We start from the raw sequence: 21,951 nt of genomic DNA on the forward strand, positions 1-21,951 counted from the left end.
GGCGGGAGCCCCGCGATGCGGGCCCGGCTGCTGCGCGCCTGCCGCGAGGGCGTGAGGGCGGCGGGGCCGCCATGGCGGGTCCTGTTCTTCGGCACCGATCGCTTCGCCGTGACCACCCTGCGAGCCCTGCGGGCCGCCGGGTACCGCCCGGGCACGGGGGAGAGGGCTCTGAGGGGAGACAGGGCCGGGAGAGAGGGGCAGAGGGGACACGGGAGACGGGGACGTGAAGGAGGAGCCTGAGGGGGGAGATGGACCCTGAGGGGCGCGGAGCCTGAGGGGACACGCCAGGGGCTGGGGAGGGTGAGAGAGGGGTGGGCACGGAGGGATGGGAGATGACGGCTGGTGATGAGGCTCAGAGGTTATTGAGGGATGAGGTGGAGTCGCGCGGGAGGGACCGTGGGTTGGGCAGGGAGGATGGCAGAGAAGGGAGGGGGAAAGAACCTGAGCGTGGGACAGGGACCAGAATCATGGAGTGAGGGAATTGGCACAGGGGCACAGCGAGGGGGGGACGTGACCCAGCCCTCGCCTCAGTCTGCCTGCGCGACGCCTTCAACACCTTGTCCACCCCAGGGAGCCCAGCGAGGAGTCGCTCGTGTCCCGGCTGGAGGTGGTGACCCTGCCCTCCCGCCTGGCCCGGGACCTGCCCGTCAGGCGCTGTGCCAGGGAGCTCCAGCTGCCTGTGCACGAGTGGCCGCACACGGGACCCGCGGGGCAGTTTGATGTGGGTGTGGTGGCATCTTTTGGACGTCTTCTAAGCGAGGAGCTCATTCTGCAGTTCCCATAGTAAGTGTGTGGACAGGACATCTGTCACTGCTTTGTTAGCAAAGCTGCACTCTCCTTTTGAGGCAGCATCTGTGACTTGCAGTAGGTGAGGGCTGCTTCCCTGGGTTCATATGCTTAGTCTGAGCCTTATTGCTGTCATGGTGAAATTCAGTGTTCTTTGACACATGGGTGTAAATTTATGCAAATATTCAGCAGAACATTTGCCTTTATTCCTCACATCTCTTTCTGTGTTCGCTGATAAACTGTTTATATAGTGTGAATTTTCCTTCAGGTGCGTATTTAAGCCAGTAACACATGAGAACATATGAGCAGATAGTAGTTCACTGTAATATACGTTGCACTCCATTTACGTATGTTTCAGGTACCATTCCTGTTCTAACCTGTGAATATTTCATTCCAGTGGGGTGCTGAATGTCCATCCCAGCTGTCTCCCACGATGGCGTGGTCCTGCACCCATAGTCCACACAGTGCTTCACGGTGATAAGGTGACTGGGGTGACAATTATGGAAATAAGACCAAAAAGGTGGGTTTCCTGTCCTTTGCAGACAACTCACTGTTGCTGTTGCCTCTCAGGGCTTTAAATAATCGCTGCTGAAGTCATCATTTAACTCATTCTACATAACCACAGTTTTTTTTAATGTATGTAATTAAGGTTTTAAACACTTAAAAATGTTCATCTAACTATATGACATTTGCCACAATTACAGTATTTTAATAAGTGTGCAATTTGCACTTCCGGGCTGTTCTCTAATTCTTAGCATTATCACAGGTAACAGACAGAGAGCAGTCACACAGCTTTATCAATAGGCTTGGTATGACAGGACAGAAAATATCTGATTTTCAGACTTCAGAGTCCCCTGTAACATCCTGTAAGTGGACAGAAGACAAGAAATTGCCTGTCTAGGCATGAGGAAGATTATATGTTTTAGTTTCAGCCCAAGCTCGAGCTTAAAAGGCTTGAGCCTTTTAAAATACATTATGTAGTTACCTTTTCTTTCTGATATTATTGTCTAATAATAGATCTCAGGAAAGTGTGAAGCAAATTTAATCTTAAATATTTCAGGCTGTTTCTTCTTAGATCTCATGTTCTGAACTATAAATTGTGCATTCATATCAGTCTCAGCTTGCTGAGGAGAATCTTGCTGCCAAGATTGGTATTCTCTTCCTTGTGTTGTCTTGTGAACCAAACATTTGATAATGTGAAATGACATCTGAAAAATAGTTTTAGAGGGGATAAAAAAGGATAATTAGTAACTGAGCTAATGTATTGAATGCAGAGTTTTGAACTGCTAATTAAGCTTCAGCTTCTCCAGTAAGGTTGTGTGTTTTCTGCCTTGCAGGTTTGATGTAGGTCCAATTATTAAGCAAGAAGAGGTCGCTGTTCCTCCCCGCTGCACGGCACAGGAGCTGGAAGGGATCTTGGCAAAGATGGGGGCAAACATGGTAAAGTCCTGCCAGCTGTGTCACTTCTGACTGGTACTTTTGCTTTTAATATGTGCAAACAGAATTCTTACTAATCTTGTTCTGAGCTGGCTTCAAGTTTAGGAGGAGGATGATGTGAAACTTGGTGTTTGTGAGCACTTTGCTGAGAGGAGAGCTCAGTGCTCTGTGGTCAGGTGTCAGTGTCAGTCCTCTGTTGCTGTTGTGTTTCTATTCAGTGAAGAACCCAAATGCTCTCTGTGGAAACAGTGCAGGTTCTTTAAATTAATATCTGCTTTTTTATTTGAATAATCAGCTTTTGTTCTCTTCTGGAATTAATATCAGAGAAGAGATCATCCATATAAAATAATTGCGTTTTTTCATTGTGATTCAGTGGGAAGGATGTCTTTACTGTCTCTGAATATACATGTCTTTACATTTTCTGAATATACTGAGCCAATTTTCTAAAAGCTCACAGGACAGTTTCACTCTTGAAAAATTTTACTTTGTTTATTATTGATTAATCTTAGCTTGACTAATACTCTGTACAAAATTTAATTTTGCAGCTGTTAGCAGTTTTGAAGAACTTGCCTGAAAGTTTAAAAAACAAAAAAGAGCAGCCAAAAGAAGGAGTAACATTTGGTAGGTACACATTGTTTTTAATGTGACTTGTTCATTTTTTCCTTGATCAGCAGGAAAATTGAAGTTTTCTGCCATGCTGCATTGTATTTTTTTAGGTTCATTTCTCAGTATGCACTCTTCACTGCCTTCTGTGGTTTAAGAATGTTATACAGGAGAAAAATGCTTCAGAATTCTTCAGACTTACTGCATTAATTTTTTTTTCCAGTTACTTGTACAATATCAAAATCACTATTGATGTCACAAGATCTGAGTTTGTTATTCTTCATTGTTGTAATGCAGACAGAAGGGTTAGAACTGTACTTATAAGCATGATATAAGTTTGCACTGCAATGGGTAAATAAAGAGAACAACTGAGAATAACAAATAATCCAAATTGAGGTGTTTACAAAATATTTTCTCCGATTTTTGCCTGAGCTACCTTGGCTGGATGGTAGACCCACTATTGGTCAGGAAAAACTGAGGTTTAAAATAGGATAAAGTAGTACAGCTGTTTGCTAAAAGATACAAAGCAAATTAAGAAGTCTTCTAATTTCTCTTTTCCCTGCAGCTCCTAAAATCTCTATAGCGAGGAGTTGTATAAAATGGGAAGAGCAAACAGCTGCACAGATAATTCAGCTGCATCGTGCAATAGGGAGTATGGTGAGACTGGATTTTTTGCAACCCTTTTCTGTCCTGTAGCATGGCTGAGTTTGATGTAGATATTTTAACTAATCACTATACCTCAATTTTAGTTATTTTAGCTTGTTTTTGAAAGTCCTGGTAGTTTGTCATTAGAAGTGAAATTAATGCTCAGGAGAATTTTCATGGGCTTGATCCCAAGTGTGAAATCAGCTCAAAAATTTTACATTGTTTCCTTAGCTCTGAGATTTTCCCTGATGTATTTGAGGAGGTTTGGAATGCTGCAGTGAGAGCTCTGCGTGGCAGTAACCAGCAAACAGCCACAGTGAAGAGCTGTTGTAGCTCATTGCTTAACTCATTTCTGCATAGGCTAATGGTTTGAGTTGAGGAAGGGAAAGGAAAACTGAGTCTGATAAGGAAAATCTCCTATCTAGACATACAGCTACATTTTCCCTTAATGTTATTATCACAGGTATTTTGCCTGAGGAAAAAATAGCCTGGAAATGTGAAAACTTTCTGAATGTGTCATCTGTTTCTGTTTCCAGTTTCCATTGCAGACGCTCTGGAAGGGTACTACCATTAAACTCCTGGATTTTGTGGAAGTGGATAATATCCCTGGTTTTTCTGGTATTTACTCTTAAATTGTTAAAATTTTTAAACCATTTTCTTTAAGAATCTGAGTGCCATGTGGGCCAAGGTGTGTGACTGATCAGGCCTTAGTGAGTGTTCATGGATCAGATGTGGAGTAGTGCCAGAGAATGACTGTTCTGATCGTTTCTGTTCATTTGGTTATAATAAAACACAGAATACAATAAAATATTTTTCAGCAAAATAGTGACTCAAGATGGTTATCAAGCTTCAAAGGAACAGAAGTGGTTCAAATATTTTCTGTACTTTTTGGCATAAAAATGCAGGATGATCTTTCTTTGCTTTTAGATCAAATACAAAATGACTGTGAAGTTGTTCCTGGTTCAGTGTTGTTCCATAAAATGTCCCAAACATTGATAGCTCGCTGCAAGGTAGGCTTTCCCTATTTGTTTTATATTCACTGCCCTAAAGATGAGGTTTTTGGTATTTGTGTGGTGCATAACTTTTGTCTTAATTATCCATTGTTAGTCTCTGTTCTAGTTTAGATCAGCACCAGATGTTTTATTTGACACCTTAAACTTTTAATTTCCATTAACAGGCTTTGCACATTTGCAAGCAAGAATTGGACTTGTTAGCCTGTTAACATTGAATAAAATGTATTTTGTAAGCCAGCCTATGGGAGCTAAAGATAGCTTTAAACAAGAAGCTTACTGCTTTTTTTGTTTGTTTTTGTTTTTAGGAAGGCTGGGTTGGAATCAAAGCAGTTGTTTTAAAGAAGAAGCTTACAGCAGTTGACTTCTACAATGGATATATGCACTCTTGGTTCCAGCAGAATCCAAGAACAGTTCATCAGGAATGCAGATTTCAAACACTCAAACTTAGCATGGCAAAAAAGACTCTGAAAGAGAGGGGAATATTGGCACAGGATATAAAGCAATAAATGTATTTCTTTAATGTCTGTAAGTTAATATAAAATATTTCAAAGCCCAGCTATAACAGTCAACTTAATAAGGGGATTTCTTCCCATAGTGTTTGATCTTATTGTCATCTACATGTTTTCATGGTGGGTTCCTGAAGATACTTCTTCTCTTTCCCCATTAAGGAAGAGAATCTCCATGAGTGCTGTAGATATTGAATAAATCCCTGTTTCCACTGTTGAGAAATAAATTTATTTTTATACAATATTTTCAGGGGGTTTTTTTGAGGACTTTGGTATAATTTTCTTCAGGTGTAAGTTTTGGACAATTACTTTAATCTGGAAATACTAAAATCCAGTGAGCTTTTTTAATGCTCACTGGGACTTAGACTTGTCTAGTTTGATATTCTTGTGGATCCTAAAATTCACTTTGTATCCCTGCATTGAGGTGAATAACTTAGCTGGGAACATAAGAGAATCTTTCCCTGTCCATCACAATTTTCTTCCCTCCCCTTTCTGTTTTCATGTCCTCAGATACATCTCATTTAAAATTTTTGTGCCCTCTATCCAGAAAAGTTATGTTCTGCTATTTCACTTTCTGGTGGGAGAGGTTTTTACCTGATGAGGAGTTAATCTAATCCAAGATTTTCCTCAATCTGTCTTTCCTTAATGGCATATACAAGGAATATTTCATGTCAAGAACCCCAAAACTTGTGATTCTTACACTTTCTTGTCTTAGGAGAGGTAATATAGCACTGAGCATAACAGCAGAGCAAAGACTGGCTGTATCTTAGGGGCTGTTCTAATATTTGCTAACTTTTTCCTGCTTTTTCTGAGTTCTACTGAAGTAAAAGCAAAAATTCTAGAAAAATGTCATATCACAAGGATTAAAATGTTTCTGAAGAAGCATCTGTTAAAGCAGCTGCTGCAGTATTTTTCTTCTACTGCCATTAGATCATCAATTAATTGCCTCTGACAGGTTTTCCAAAACACATGGTCCTCCAAGAAATCCAAGCCTATGAATCAGAGTCAAAAACTGGAAACAACAGCAAGGTGGAAGTCAGGCTCCTGTAGAGAATTCCTGTTGTTCCTGACCGCAGACTCTGCAGTTTGTGCTGCAGAAATTCTAAATCTGGCAAGTTTGCTTCCAAGAAAATTATGTGTTTTTGTGTTTTGCTCCCTGCTACCTTTTGCAAGTGCAAGTTGTGGAGTTAACTTTGTTTTTATTCCGTTCAGATCAGTCTGGAAATGTTAGTAATTGCATTATGCCAATAGAAGGGTGGGTGGGTCAGTGAGTTTTCTGTGGGTTTGTGGGGATAGTGGGTGGTTTGGAGAGTTTTCTGGGGCTTGCTACCTCAGTGTATGGCAAAACCCCACCACCACAATTTAGAGATAATTTTAAGCAGTAATGATTAAGAGTTTTGGACTTAAGTGTTAGTTAGCTGGGGCTCAACAGTTGCAGTGTTTCAGGATCCAAATTTTCAGATGTTCCAGGTCCTTAGGCACTGGAAAATTAGTTCTTGTTCATTATAACCTGAGCAAAATGAACAGCGAGGCATGACTCCCACAGAAAGAACACAGTGACAAAAGTTCAGGCAGAATAGTCCAGGTTAAAGTCTTTTAGATAACCAAAGTGTTAAATCAGTAGCTGCTTCCTGGCAGTGACATGAGGAAAATTCTTTTAACTCCTTTGTGCATCTCTCATCCTCAGTTTTAGGTCACGTCCGGTGTGAGACCTATTGGTGGCAGACAATAATCTGGCTCTCACTAAAGCATAAAGCAACAGGAAGAGTTTGCCTGTGTTCTGGGAAGTTTGAGGTGGCATGTGCCCAGAATCCCTGTAGATGGAGCTCGCTGCATCCCTTTTGGGTGAAAACCAAGGACAGCTGGACAGAAGATGGTGAAAATCTGGTACAGAATGCCTTCAGTTAGTTGTTTAATAGTGAATAATGTCTAAACCATATTTCAGCCAGGATCCCATGTACTTGTAATTTAATCTTTTGATCTGTGCAGAGTTTGCTATAAGGCTTCTTTTGCTTTCTGTGTGAGAGGTTATAAAAGATAAGGCCATTCTGAGTTGTTTAATAGTTAATGTCCTAGCTCTGAATATGTACAACTTTACCCAAGTCATTTTATGGAGCAAAAGAAGGTAAGATTAATTTATTTTTTTATGGTGAAAGTCTTCGGCATGCTATTTTTGGCATGGTAGAGAAGTTTTAAATGGAACTGGTGTTCCCCAGGCAGCTGTTAGCCAAAATGTCTCTTTGGAAACTTTGCTTTCACCTGGCTCTGCAGGGATTTAACTCAGTAAGTAATGAAAATCTGATTATTTTTGCAGAACAGACAGAACAAAAATAGGGCATTCACTGATGAGGTGTGGAATAGCATGTCAGGGTTGACTCTGGAACACAGACACAGTGATTCGATCCCCAGTACCACTGATGGGGTTGAGTACAGCTACCCTGGCTGTTGGAATGGGATCTTAGGAAAATAAAGCAGCTGTCCTCCTCTCAGAGGAGAGAGGGAAAGCAACAGAGGTATTGACAGACCCAATGTCCACTATGGCTCAGTTTAACATCACTGGGACCAAATTACTGGCAGAACTGCAAAATATTTGGGCACCAGAAGGGCTCTGGTGTTGGATAGGGATGATTTCATCATGGATTTCAAATAAATGTTAGTAGAGGGAGTGATATTTCCTAGGATGCTGGTGACTCACGGTTAGATGCATCTGTTTCATGTTCCGCAACCTTACTACTCCCCCTGCTTCCTAGGAAACTCTTTATTCCTGTTTTCTGAATACATTACAAATAAATAAAAAGTATAAGTGACTAATCAGAGAAGTACTTGAGCCTTTTTATAAAGTTGTTTGCAAAATCCCCCAATAATTTGCTGGTTGAGGCCAGACAAGAATCTCTCTCCTTTTGTTTATTCTATCTGCTAGTGTCCTGATGGCTTCTGGGAAGCAATAGTTTCCTTCACAAACAGGAGGGATAGGTCACTGGATTTATCTCCGGATTGGAAACTAAGCGACCTTAATGGGAGATGCTTTGCCATTAGCCACAAACCTGCTGATGTTGAGGAGCCAGGTCTCCTTCTTCAGCCTGTTGCTCAAGGTTGGTGGTCCAAAGGCTAAGGCCAAGGGAGGAGCTGAGTCCCAGCCTTGCTGCATTCCTCCAGCTGATGCTCTCTGTTATGTGGGAGTGTGCATTTGGTTTCATGCTGCAGGAAGGACACAGCCATACACTGACCATAAACACAAGCTGGAGGAGTCAGAACTGACACTGAACTGTAGCATAAAATTTGTGTGAGTAGCAGATGCCAGGACCCTGCAGTAGCTTTGCTCCTATATAAACTTTTCTTAATGTATTTGGGATGGTGGCTCATCAGTAACAGTGAAGTGCTAGCACTGAGTGGTGGTTATGTCATGGTTGTTTTCTGTTGGTAGTGCTTAAGCACCCGTGATGGAAACCTCTGTCTTGCTCTGTGTCCAGCACAGTCTGCCAGAAGCCTCCTGGGAGAGCTCAGGGACTCAGTGAGTGCACAGATTAGTTTGTTCCTCCAAGTCAGTGCTAAGCTGCAGAGGGGGACAGTTTGGGGAAACTTGGAGAGCTTCTGGCTGTTCCAGGCTGTAGGGCCGTGACTATTTCAGTGCTGTTAAACACACTTTTGTCCCCAGAAGGAAGAGCCCTGTGTTTGACTGGCAAGCCCACATGCAGCACAGGGATCAGATCCTCAGCCTGCTTTCATCCATTTATCTCCTGGGTTTGTCTGGAGAAGTCATTTGTGTTACTTCACTCTCAAAGTGATGAAACAAAGTTTGGGATTTGGCTGTCTGTCTGCAGAGGAGGAGGGGAGCAGAGGGAAGAGACATTTCCCTGCACAAGCCAAGAGCTCTGTGGGAAGGTCCAAGCTAATGCTCCCCACTGGCTGCCTTGGCTCCAGCTCCTGCCAAGCCCTTGCAGCAGACTAGACACAAAAGAAAACACACTGAGTCTAAATTCATTGGTATGAAGAGGATGTGCCAGAGTATTCCACAGCTCTTCCTTTTCTACTTTTCTTTGATAACTGTCAATTTGCATAAAAAGGTAGATTATTAAGGTTTTTTTTTTTAACCTGTTAAAGCATAATTCAGCCTGTCCTGTGTTGGACCTGAGAACAAGCTTGCTAAACACTGTCAAAAGATTCCTGATGCCCTTGATGGGAGTGAGTATGGCAGCATAGGCCTAGAACTGGCTTCATATCCATAGGAGGGGATTAGGTAGGGAAGGGAAATCCATGTTGGAGCATGTGTTTGAATTCCAGTTTGCATCCAATTGCACTGCCACATTTTTATTATCTCTCTTGGTGGGAGTTTTGGTGTCAGAGACTTGCTGGTTTGTCTGCACCCCAAAATTTTATTGCCAGTGTTTGCCTGTAAACACAAGGTGTCTTCCATGCTGTGAGGTCCTTGATTTCACTCTAGGAAGGGTAGGGGTGGAAAGGACAATTTAATAGGTCACTTGGAGAGGGATCACTGACCCCTTCTGTGGCCAGCTGTACCTTCAGCTAAGAGCAGCTTCTTGCCAGCTCCTTATGCTCACTGCTGCTGAGTGTGGAGGGAAGCCGTCTTCTCCCTATCTCCATCCAGCACTGCTCTACATTGCCTGGTTTCCTGTCATCCTTAAAGCACAAATTCCCAGCCCTCCTTTCCCTCTGTCTTGTGCCACTCCTTAATTCATCCCTGCCCAGACCTGCTGCTCTGATTCTCCCAGAACCATTGCTGACTCTCCACTTGTCAAGCTGGGGAGAGATTCCCTGACTGCAGCATGTCATGGGCAAACCCTGGAGCTGCAGGAGAGCCAGGCATGCACAAAACCCCTCACACATATCCAGGATCAGTCTCATAAAGTTGTGACCTGTTTGTGAACATAAAGATGAAACCCTGCAGGTTATTCTTCGCTCAGCTCTACAGGTGGTTTATTTAATTGGGCATTTCAAACACAAAAGTGACACACATTGTCAAAGTTACAAAATTACTTTTTTTATTAACCTACCCTATCAAAGAGCATAGATTTTCTTGTCAAACAATGCAAGAAGCAAGAGAAAACTTATCTGTATCTATGTGGAGCCTACAAATCCAAATGGCTTCTCCATGCTATTGAGCATGCGAGTCCTTAGAAATGCAGCTGCCAGTAGTTTAGCTTGAATACAGTAATTCTAAAACAAGCTAGAAATAAATAAAATACTTACATTTCAAGTACGAAACCTTGCAGTTGAATTCTGTATGAGGAAATCAGTTTATTCCTTTTCATGTTACCAACTACTGTACAGGTACTTGGGCTGGCAAAGTCTGCAGATGCAGAACAGAAGAACGTTTTATGTACATGACTTAATTGAATCATATGTTTAGTCTTCTCTTTAGGCTATCATGTGAAGCTGTTTAATGTCAGGCAGAAGGAAGATTTTTATGGATGCATTTAATAAGACACAAACTCACTACCTCTGCTGGCCCCCAGTTCTCGCCTTACATCTTTTCTTTCTGGTGGGGGAAAAAAAATGGCACCTTAATTATGTCTCATAAATAATGACACCTACCAGCCTTCAATTACGTTATTTAGCAGGTTGATGTTACTTTCAAATCATATTTAATTGAGCATGAGTGACTTTACCAATGCTCCTACACAGCTCTAGTAGGTGGGACGTTGACCCGTCATCGGGATCCTGGCTTGGTTGTTACGGCGGCTTGCCGGTGGCCTCTGGTACACAGGGCTTTGCCCTGGCAGAACCAGGATGGACTGCTGGCTCCAGTCCCTCGGAGGCTGCCGGCCCGAGTCCCGTGGAGACTGCCAGCCCAAGTCCCCCAAAGACTGCTGACCCGAGTCCCTCGGAGACTGCTGGCTCCAGTCCCTCGGAGATTGCCGGCCCGGGTCCCTCGGAGATTGCCGGCCCGGGTCCCTTGGAGACTGCCGGCCCGGGTCCCTTGGAGACTGCCGGCCCGGGTCCCTTGGAGACTGCCGGCCCGGGTCCCTCGGAGACTGCCGGCCCGGGTCCCTCGGAGACTGCCGGCCCGGGTCCCTCGGAGATTGCCGGCCCGGGTCCCTCGGAGACTGCCGGCCTGAGTCCCTCGGAGACTGCTGGCCCAAGTTCCTCTGAGACTGGAAGATGCTTTGCTCTGTCGGGCTCCTCTCTGAACAGGTGAAAGTCAACCCAATGCCGACATCGCTCTTCATGATTCTGGATGTGCCATCAGACGTGCCATCAAAACACCTGCCCAGGGCAATTTCCTTGGCGATCCTCGGGTCTTGATCAGTGACTGTGTAGATGCCGTAGTTGTGTCCCAGCGGGTCAAGAGGTGCCAGCATTGTGTACTCGCTGGTGTCGTTGTTGGTGGCCATGGGGAGGTGGTTCACCAGGTACTCGTGGAGCATGCTGTTGACGCTCACTCGGCGGCAGTTGCCTTGTGGGATCACTTTGACGAGCGTGCGGTCCACGCGGTCCTGGTCGAAGAGCATTCCGCTGCACTTGAACTCCAGGCAGGCTGCCGACACGTCCCGCTGCTGGGGGTCGCGGATGCTGCGCACGTCCCGGATGCCGTACAGCTGGCCGATGGTGCGTGGGTGCGTCCCACCCATGTTACGAGATCTTACATTCACTTCTTGGGGTCCGTTTATTTTTACTTTAATGTAGCAGGCTCTAAATTCCATGGGCTTGGGCCACCATGCCAGGTAGTCATCAGTCCAGCTCATGAGGTCATCTTCATTGAAGGGAACAGTATTGAAGTCATACCGGTCTCCTTCTATCCTGTAAAACCTGAAGTGAGCAGCACTGTGTGGAGCTTCCTCGCATTCACTGAGGTTTTCATAGGCATAAATAGGGCCATTGTTCTCTTCTGGGGAATTAGGGCTTGGCTTGGCCATGTTAATGCTGAATGCTGTTTTCTTGATGTTGGGGTCCTCATGGTCTGTCCTCCTGTAGTTAAGCTTGTTGAGGTATGGCTGTGGGACCCCAATAGCAGCAGGGTTGAGTTTGGGAGCAGAGGGCACAGCTTCGAGCTCTTCACCCCCCAGGCTTGCCAAGATGTAAGCTCCGTAGGCTTCGGGGTTTTGCTCATCGCAGAAGGCGGGCACACAGGCACCATTGGGACCAGTGACTACGCTGTCAAAACGGCCCCATGCTCTGGGATTGGAGGAGAACCCTGGTTCTGGCTCCAAGTTTATAATAGAAATCACAACCCCTTGGATCTGCTCACTTTGCAGAAATCGCTCACTTCTGTAGGCTCGTACTTTGACGTAGCACCGTCTGCTCTCAGGGACATCCAGGTTAAAAAGACGCCTTTCTTTGATCTCCATGTTCCCAACCAAAAAGGTTCTCTCCTCCCTTTTGCGCCGTGTGCTTTTCTCAAGGTTGAAGTCCCCTTCTTCCTCCCACAGCCCTGTCTCTGGGTTCAGGGACCAAAGCTTCATCTCTTGCACATGCTCTGGCATCTTGACCTGAGCAGCATCCAAATGAACCTTCACCTTTTCTGCATTGAGGGACTCAGTGCCCCGTTCATCTGTGAAGTCCACAGAAAACATGCCGTACGTGCGGAGCGGAAATACGTCTCCTTCCTCATCTACAAAGTTCAGGTCACTTTGTGTCACAGGGGCTGTAGAGATGTTTCTTGGGTCCAGAAATGTCACACTGGCTTTCACTTTGCCACTGTAGACCTCTCCATTTTTCCTATAAAATGCATTGGGAGGAATTTCTAATTCAGCAATTGGATCATCTTCTTCCATTTCCCCTAAAGAAATCACATTGGTTTCGGTGGATTCCAGTGTAACAGGGGCTTTCTTTCTCAGTAGCTTGATCTCATGAAATACAGCACCTCCATTTTCCTTGAAGGGCAGAACTTTTGTTGTGTTTACAAACTTCTGCAGCCGGTCCACAAAAGTTAGAACCAGTCTCTCCATATCTGCTGGGACGTGGATGGAGAAGGTTCCCTTGTAGCCAGTCATACTCACTCTCTTGTTCCCCATGTAGATGTGGCCAAACCTCAGTGGCTCACCATTATCTGCTGCTGTGGCTCTGCCTCGAACCATTATTTTGGTCTCGGTGCATATTTTGCAACCGCATTCAACGATGACTTTAGTGGGGAGCGTGTAGCCATCGCAGGAGATGTCCCTGGTTTCCATCTTGGATACCCCACAGCAGTAGGAGACATTGTCCTTACACCGAAGTCCCTTATCCAGCTTCCCCACACAGGTCTTTGCTGGGCACTTGCCCACGTCGTAATAGAAGGAGTTTGTTGCTTTTTGGAAGCAATCGTGAGGAAGTCGGATGAGGTGGCTTTGGGGTTGGGAGTCACAGGCTGCCTCTTGTCTTCCTGTTGAATAGGATTTCTTAATGAGCAGCATGAAATAATTGTACAGTTATCACTATGTTGTCTGAAACCTCAGAGCTAAACATTGCTTCTAAAAGCAGTGAGGTTTTTGCAGGATTTTGGTGAACTGGTTAACTCATTTCAGTGAAGCAAGCAGCTCAACTTTAGCTGTAGGACCCTGGTTAAGAGCTGTTTGCAGAATCCTCCCTGCTCCTGCTTATCAACTTTCGTTATCCTCAGCTACATGCTCTGCTGCTGCCTGGCTTTTTGACTATGGCAAGACTAGAATATATCCCAAGACTTTAAAAACAACCCTAAACAAGCAGAAATGTTCCCATGTCAGGCAGCAAGTACAATGAGAAATCTCCTGACAGGAGCAGGTTGAGGTTGATAGGCCACCTGCAAGCCAGAGCTCTGGTTTGTAGGGAGTGTCTGGTTCATAACCAGCTCACTAAAGCTTGTCTGCAAACAGATGAGTGACATAAACCTCAAGAATTTTTCCTGTGACTTTTCTTTACCAGATGTATAACAGTTTCTGGTTCCTGCACACCAACACCTCCCCAGCTGCTTGGAGAACACCAGGCACATTTTCTCTTACCTATGACAGCCAGCTTGGCAACTTGGGACTTTGCTGACCCCCCAGCACTGCTGGCCTTGCAGAAATACTCTCCTGACTGTTCTCTCTTCAGGTTCTTCAGAATCAGGTTGTTTTTATATTTGTACAAGGAGGGGTCCAGCAGTGAGCCATTGTGGTACCTGCCAGGAACAGTTAAGGGACAGAGACTGACCATCTGGCTGGAGCACAGCAATGGCCTAATCCTGCATCCTACTATGTGGATTTTGCCAGATTTCCTGCCTCAGTTTCCCTGAGGTTTTAGTTCGGCTAGGTGGCATCACCTAAAATTTTTTCCCCTACTTGTGACAGTACTGCAATGTGGGTGCTGGACAGCTGGCAGAGAGGCAGAGCTGCCAGTTGTGTCTGATGAGGTTTTTAAACTCTTTGTGTATTTTTCCAGTGAATCCCTCAGCAGATGAAATTGCTGTGCCATCTTAAGGAAGAGGATCACTTGCAGCCATCAGTTCTCAGCGCATTTAACTGTTAGTAATTTTATAACTAAACCCCCCAATTTATGGAGATGGTAAGGAGATAAAAGTGGCATCCATGGGATAGCTAAGACTTCTGGCAGATCAAATTGAAGCTCCTTACCAGAGGTAGCGGTCGGGAGCTGGGCTCCCTCGGGCGTCGCAGCAGAGTGACACACTCTGTCCCACTCTCCTGGCTTTGTCCTCAGGGCTCCTGAAAACATAGGGTTTGCCTGCAGGAGAAGGAAAATGCCATCTCATTACTCTTCCTCTCATAAAACCACAGTTTATTTCTGGTGCCTGCGTAAGGCTTCCTGCCTCCCCCCTCTTTGGGGCTACCTGATCGGTGCAGCTGCACTTGGATCGCCAGGTTTCTCCGGTTGCTCTCGGGCACGGTGACAGTCGCTGTTGCATATTTGGCTTTCTTTATTTTAAGGGTGTTTTTGCCATCAGGACAAACCCCTGGGATCCTAAACATGCCTCTGTTATCAGCCATTGTCAACAGCTTGAGTTTCTTGGCTTGCAGGTAGACCCGGGCATCGGCAGCAGGTGACCCATCCTCGAGAGACACCTTCCCATGCAGCGTGGCATCCTCACACATGCAAGTGTCACAGTCAGCGTTGACATGGCCCATGGGGCAGGTGATGTTGCAGGCTGGAGGAGAAGCAGACAGGTCAAAAAATAGCCCCAAGTCCCCACAACACTCACAGCGTGTTCTTGCATCTGCTTTTCATTTAGATGCAATAAGGCAAGTACTGCATAAGGAGTAAATTGTATCCAAAACATATTTTTCCTGATTACCCACAGCTGTGCATTAGAAAGGCAGGGACGATGTCATTTTGAACCTGACAATTAGTAGAAAGCAGCCACGTGGATATAATTACAGCTAGGAACTGTTATTTACCTTCCCCAAAGGGCTGAATTTCAGGGGAATTTGAATCCAGATCAGCATGTGAGCTCTTAGCTCAACCCTGGCAAGATTACAAATTCAATGTCATAAACTTTCTAGGTTTCTGTTACCAGTGTATGCTCAGAAGTTGTGATTTTGGTCTATCCCAAAAGCTGTCTTCCCTTATTCAATGGTATCCTGGCTTGGGCAGAATGTGGGATAATCGCCAAATGAGCATTACCCAACAGGTTTAACATTTGGGCTCACAAGTATTATACTAGTCTCATTTACCTATAGTGATTAATCCTAAACAATAATCTGTCTTTTCTCAAGGCTCAGGTCATTACTTTTACAATCACAGAGCATCCCTGTACAGGAACTATCTGATATTTCAAAGATGAAAATAAATGTAAGAAATCAGGGAAAACCTGAAACATCTTTTCTGCACAAAACACATTTTCAGAATTTTTTCAGAATTATTTGGTTCAAAGGAGATTATAAGAATAATATAATTAATTACAAGCCCCTTCAGCAGGGACTATGGCAATTTGATATTCCTGAATCATCTCTTTCCTGGAGGTTTTATGGAGACAGCTGTCTGCAGTCACTGACTCTACCTTGAGTGCTGCTGTTGTAAAAAGATTATTGAGATTTTTTTCTATATCCCCAAGATATTGTGAGTCCCTGTTATCTTTGGCTATAAAGTCACCCTGCTCTGTTCTTTGCACTGTCCAGCCCTGCTTGGAAGTCACTAAATTCTGTCAGAGGAGAGAAAGATGGTAAAATGACAGCAAAGGGAGTTCAACACCTGGGCAGTGGTGAGACCACGACATCCTCCCCTGCCCATGAGTGAGTTTAGAGGAGCACCTGAGCAAACATGTCCAATGCAGAGCCGCCCTTCCTCAGTTGCTTCATTACAGTGCACGCCCCAGAGAGGCTCGGCCAGGCAGGATCTGGTGCGCTTCTGCACCCCGGTTTGGCCACACTTGGCTGAGCACTCGCTCCATTTCGACCATGGAGACAAAAACCTTTTTGAATCTTGCACCAGTGGACCTTGAATAACATCAGTGGTGTGTTACTGAGAGGCACATTACACACAGAGCTGCCCAAAAACGGGCACTTGGGTTTTAGCAGCTTCTACAGAGCTCAGACTATACATTTGGATATTACATACCACATGGATTAAACAAACTCAGAGCATGTTCAGGGAGCTGGGAATTAAAGCATGAGGAGGCGTCTGAAGGCTTCTGGCTTAATTCCCCGCAGGCTTCCAAATTCAGGATGATTAAGATAAACCCAGGGGGAGCAAAGTGCAGGCAGCTCATGCTTAGTGTTGAATAACTTTGGCTTAAGGAAATCAAACACACATTCTCATTTAAATGTTGTTTGGGGGACAGCACTTGTCTGTTTCAAATGTGGTTAAATGTTTAAGTAGAAGGTAAAATGATTAAATAGTTAGAAAAAAAGGATAAAATTGTTGGTATGATCATGTTGAATGTCTTTAACCAAATTTCAACATATGTTTTCTATAGGGGCAACCTGTGTCCTATTGTGAGCACCACTTTTACTGAGTGCAAACCAGAAGCTTAAGATGCTACCGAGCAGGCTGAACATGTCAGGAGGCAGCTGATTGGTAAAACAGAAAATTTGCAAAACACATTGGGAGTTTAATATGAGGTTATATTTTTAAAGGAATTTCTTTAAACAGGCTACTAGATGTTATTAATTTAAATGGATGAGATCCACTCCAAGTCTGTGGTTTGGGCTTTTTAAAAAATGACAGTGTTCTAATAATGTTTATGAGGATGCACTAGTGACCACAGTTTCTAAAAATGCAGTTTCTTGGAGACGTGTGCTATGTCATCTCCCATACCTCTTCTTCCACACAGTTTGTAGTAGAGCAGGTTGATTTGTTTCCTAGAAAGGCAGACAGGCACAGAGCTGGACTGTTCAAATTGTGAATGGGTGTTTGAAAACAATCCTGGCTTATAAAAGCAGGTGGGTGGAAAAGACCCTTTAAATGAGAGCAGATATGGGAGCGTCATGTCTGGGAGCACTTAAATGGGCAGGATTTTAATCTGTTGGCACATCAGCACCTCTAGTTCAGCATCCCAAGTAGTGGGATCCATGACTTATTTAGCAATTTGAGGCATGCAGGAGGAGGTGGGCTTGGGGACGAGGTCACATCCTGTGGATGAATGCCTATTTGTGCTTGCCCCAAGCAAAATCTGAATGTGCAACAGATTAAAGCGGGATCTCAGCAAGATCCTAAGCTTGTTTGGGATCAGCTGCTTTAATCTGCAGGGCTGCTGATGATAGGAAATGAGCAGGGGAATCCCGGGCATTATCTAAGTAGCATTTTGACAGCAGAAAAAGCAGAACATGGAGGATGAGGGAGAAGCTGAGGGACGGAGCATTGGTGGGGACGTGGGAAGGGTCAGGGCTGGCCCGTGGCACTGGTGGGCAGGAACGTACTGCGTCTGACGTAGGCGAAGGTGGGGTCTCCCCGGCGAGAGCTGCTCCTCGTACCTGTGGGCAGAGGGGAGATTCAGGCAGGGTTTGCCAGCTGGGGAGCCAGCCCCAGTATCACTGCCTTGTGCCATCCACTTTCAAGGGAAAACTATTTTCGAAAAAATACCTCTCAGCAAGTGGAGGGGACCTCTCAGTGTCCATGGTTTTAGTGCTTTGATTCTTCCCAGTGGCTAAGAGAGCCGCTGGGAGTTGGGCAAAAGGCTGGGAAAATCCCCAAATCCTTCAGCATGACCAGCATGGCCAGCTATTTAAATTTCAGCCTGCTGAAATTTAAATTCTTAATTCTGGACAGAAAAGATGAGAGGTTGGAGCATCTCCCAGGGATTAATGAGCAGAGTGGGCTCTGCAGGTTAATTAAGTCCCCCCAGGCTTTAATTCTGAAGGAATGGTGTCACAAACCGCCCAGGGTGTGGGGACAGGCTGGGCAGGGTAGGGGCAGGTCAGAGCATGTGCTGGCCCATCCCTGGGCTCCTCTCACCCTCCCAGCCTGCGCGTGCCTCCCGCAGGAGCTGGGGCTGTGCTCACACGTTGACCTTCCCTTTTCCAGGAGAGGAGCCAACAGCATGTGTCAGTGATAGCCAAAACCCTACAGGAGGTCGTGGATGATTAACATTTATTCCATTGCCTAAATGATAGAATCATAGAGTGATTCTAACCCTAAATGTCCTCTTCTACTCAAATAATACTGGTTAGTTGTAAATTGTAGGGAAAATTGTCCAGTGAGGAAAATCCACCCGAGGTGGGAATTAACTTACTCTCCAAGCTGAGCATTACCAACGGGCTGAAGGTTCTCTGTCCTATCTGGATCCTGCTGAGGGCTGGTTTCAGAATCCTTTGTCCTAAGGGTCAATAAATGAAATAATAAATTAGATTCAAGGAATTGGACATCCTTAGGCTCAATATTACAGCTTTCCCATTGGACTGTGGCTGGTTAGAGCTCTGTAGGATGCAATGCAGGAGATACCATGATAGGGACATAATGGATATGTCCCACAGCATCACTGCAGCTCAGATGTGATACAAATTTTCTATTTCCCTTATCACCCAGAAAAACTTTTTTGTACTTCCTGTGTTGGAGCAGCTCAGATCAACTAATCTTTTTATAGCTGGAGAGATAAAATATGTCCCTCCCGTCCATGTGCAAAGAAAAATGAATCCAAAGTGGATAATGTTGGTTGTTTTTATGGGACAAGGGCTGGTTTCTGAACTTGCTGGCCACCTGCATGCCCAAGGGGAGCTGATGGCCATGGCTGGTTCCTGGGGTGCTTGCTGGGAATTGGGAAGCTAAGCCCCAGCACCAGCTCTCCCCTGTGCCCAGCTCTGCCCCTGTGCTCCTCTGGGTGCAGACTGGACACTATGGGATCTCAGAGACAGCAGGCAGGGGTGATCCTAGCATGATCAGTGGGCTGGGGAACTCATCCCTGGCCAACCAGAGGCTCACTGAGTCGCAGACAGGCTTTGCTCAAGCCCTGGGGGCTGGATGGGAGCCAGTCCTTGTGTGGAAGTTGTCTGGCCGGGCAAACGGCGCGGTGACCCAGGGCAGCGCCCGGCATCGATGTCGGGCTGCGGCTGCTGCCTCAGCGGCTGCCAGCAGACGTGCCTGCACTGGCGTGGGCAGGGGACAGAGCAGTGACCAGAATGGAAACGTTTCACCTTCACCTAAAACAGACGTGGCTCCCCAGAGGAGGAGGAGGATCCAGCCTTTCATGGTGACCATCGCTGTCTCCAGAGGTGACCAGGGGATTCCTGGAGTTTCCGCAGCCGTCCCACGCTTTCCCCACTCCTGCAGAGACAAGCCCAATTGTGTCAAAGCTCACCCAGGTCCTGCTGCTTTTGGGGAGCTTCTCCCAGGCTGAACCACCCCAAAACATGCCACAGGGGCACTTATACCCCCTGTTCACCCACCCCCAGCAGCTCTTCATTTACCTCCCTAGTGGGGAGCAGCAGGAGCTCCACATCTGTGCTTGCATCCCCCCTGCTTCTCACCATCACATCTGAGCCCAAATCTATTTTGCAGAGCCCTGCTTTGTAACAGCATCTCCTTAACATGCCTAGGAACAGCTTAAATACTTCTGCAGGGATCTCTCACAGCCCACGCAGGTCTGGAGGCCCCCCAGCACCCAGATCTGCTCCCCACAGGAGCAGGGACAGCCCCATGCCTCCATCCCTCTGCCTGCAAACTGGGCACAGTGTGAGGATAGCATCTTATGCCAGTACCTCCCAGAGTGTGAGGAGAGGGAAGGCTCCTGAGCACCTCTGAAAGCAGAAAAACCCATGCACAAGCCAAGTCTTTCCTGCAAATGTAGCAAGAAGCTCAATATTTTCCTTTTCCCACAGGCACAAATGTGGGACAGGCTTTGTGTCATTCTTCACCAGCTCAGCCACTTCAGATTTTGTTTTCAGTGAGTCCCTTTGCCCTAGAGCATCAAGTATTTGGGTATTTAATTTCTGAAAGTACCTGTGAAGCTGGTGTTATCCCTAGTGACACCAACTGGAATTCCAGGTGCTTTATTTTATGCACCTAAAATTAATGAACTGGGAGGAGGGGAAAATATTGCCCCAGCCATTTGGTGCCTCAGTTTACCCATAAAATGGGGCTGACAAAGAGCAGTCATTGGTGAGAACACTTATTTGTAAGTGGTACTAACCATCCCCTCTGGGACCAGGGAATGTGGGACTAGGAAATACTTTGATTATGGCTCAGCAAATCCCAGTCAAGCAAAAATAACAAGCAACACATGAGCGGTGTTTTGTGGGCTTACGGTGGGGTCATGAACTCTCAGCCAGACAATAACCAGGAAAAAATTAATCCTGTTTCCCACTTGGCAACTATTTTTGGAGCTGACTGCAACTTGTTCAGCACTGGGTTTGGGATTGGGATACATCCCTCTGTACCCAGACACACAATGCTAAAAAAGGGGGGTTCAAGCGGCCGGGTTTTGGCAGAGGGAGGGTTTGAGCTGTGTCCCCTGTCTGGCTGTGCGGGACAGTGCGAGCCAGAGCCGCGGGAGATGGAACAGCCGCCCGTGAGCAGAGCCCCAGAGCCCCGCTCCAGCTGTCCCGTAACCCTTCCCCAAGCCCGTTCGCTGGGACGAGGAAGGGAGAAGCGGGACGCAGGGAACTGCATCCCCATCCATGTTTTTCAGCCTCTGTGCCGTCATCTGCCCAGTAATTAATTTCCACCTCACCTTCAATCACAGCTACTCTTAATTACGTCGCCTTAACACAAAAGAATTCTATAACCACTATCTGCCATAGAAGGGAAAACAGCAGGATTGGGTTTTTTTTCTCTTACCTAAAAAGCCATAAAAACCCCACTTAAGGAGAGTCCCGTCTTCTCGCCACAGAGCCGCCAGCCGAGCTGAGATCCGCGGGCGAGACGAGGGCTTGTCAGCTGCGTGTGCAGGGATTTGCAGCCGGCTGGGAAGAAGAGAGAGCTGCGGCTTCCCGACACCTCCCCTGCGCCGAGCGGAGCCGGGCTGTGTGCGAGCCGCCCGCCGCCGAGGCAGCGAGGGCGCTTATATAGCCCGGCGTGCAGCTCAGGGGATGGCAGCGAGCCACCGGCCGCGAGCACAAACAGATCGGACGCGCGAGGAAACCGCAGCCTGAATAATCCCTTAATAAGGTGATGGTAAACACAAACCTGTGGCGGTGCCACGGCGTGGCGGCTGCTGCTGGTGGTGGGACAGGGCACGGTGTGGGTACCACGTCCTGGTGTGGGCACCGCATCCCAGCACAGCACTGTCACTGTTAGGGGTTCACCCGGGGTCTGGATCTGAAATAGATGCTGCTGAGTGTTGAAAGGGGAGATACAGTGAACAGACAATGAGTGTCGGGGATGTCTTTTGGCTTTACCTAATCTGGGACAAATGGGGTGCCCACCCAGCAGTGGGCACATGGATTTGCCCCATTTTGCAGGTGTGGGCTCAGCTGGGCACCATTCCCTGCACTGCCTGCCCACCTCTGCCCCTGTGCTGGCTCTGGCAGGGATCAGATGAGGATGCTGTGGGGATGTGAGGATGTGTGACAAAGCCAGTGGGACTGGTTTGAACACCCAGGGTAGCACAGAGCTGCAGAGGCAGGACTATCCTTGTAAATAAATGTGACTGCATCTCAAGCCATGGGGAGATCTAGCAATGA

General features: G+C 46.3%; 2 protein-coding genes across 5 annotated transcripts; one reads left to right on the forward strand and one right to left on the reverse strand.

Moving 5' to 3' along the window:
* Position 1: 1 nt before the first annotated feature.
* MTFMT (mitochondrial methionyl-tRNA formyltransferase) lies at positions 2-7,782 on the forward strand. 2 transcript variants are annotated; one of them, XM_064722577.1, is made up of 10 exons: positions 2-140; positions 571-783; positions 1,184-1,306; positions 2,124-2,226; positions 2,769-2,844; positions 3,392-3,483; positions 4,008-4,089; positions 4,399-4,481; positions 4,790-5,009; positions 5,946-7,782. In XM_064722577.1, exons 1-9 carry the CDS (start codon positions 16-18, stop codon positions 4,988-4,990), a joined length of 1,098 nt encoding a protein of 365 aa, XP_064578647.1. In that variant the 5' UTR covers positions 2-15; the 3' UTR covers positions 4,991-5,009; positions 5,946-7,782. The 2 variants fall into 2 exon arrangements, with proteins under 2 accessions (XP_064578647.1, XP_064578646.1); XM_064722576.1 differs by lacking the exon at positions 5,946-7,782 and having other exon boundaries at positions 4,790-5,234.
* A 2,090-nt stretch (positions 7,783-9,872) lies between these two features.
* On the reverse strand, positions 9,873-21,307 carry CILP (cartilage intermediate layer protein). Of its 3 annotated transcripts, none has more exons than XM_064722419.1 (9): positions 21,107-21,307; positions 19,471-19,594; positions 18,567-18,650; positions 17,755-17,808; positions 16,147-16,332; positions 14,730-15,044; positions 14,515-14,623; positions 13,906-14,063; positions 9,873-13,310 (listed from the first exon to the last, which is right to left on the reverse strand). In XM_064722419.1, exons 2-9 carry the CDS (start codon positions 19,526-19,528, stop codon positions 10,636-10,638), a joined length of 3,639 nt encoding a protein of 1,212 aa, XP_064578489.1. In that variant the 5' UTR covers positions 19,529-19,594; positions 21,107-21,307; the 3' UTR covers positions 9,873-10,635. The 3 variants fall into 3 exon arrangements, with proteins under 3 accessions (XP_064578489.1, XP_064578488.1, XP_064578490.1); XM_064722418.1 differs by having other exon boundaries at positions 19,465-19,594; positions 21,107-21,293; XM_064722420.1 differs by lacking the exons at positions 19,471-19,594; positions 21,107-21,307 and having other exon boundaries at positions 16,147-17,196; positions 18,567-18,644.
* Between the last annotated feature and the right edge of the window lie 644 nt (positions 21,308-21,951).

The sequence above is a fragment of the Zonotrichia leucophrys genome, chromosome 10 (genome assembly GCF_028769735.1).
Source record: "Zonotrichia leucophrys gambelii isolate GWCS_2022_RI chromosome 10, RI_Zleu_2.0, whole genome shotgun sequence".
Classification (NCBI taxonomy): Eukaryota; Metazoa; Chordata; class Aves; order Passeriformes; family Passerellidae; genus Zonotrichia; species Zonotrichia leucophrys.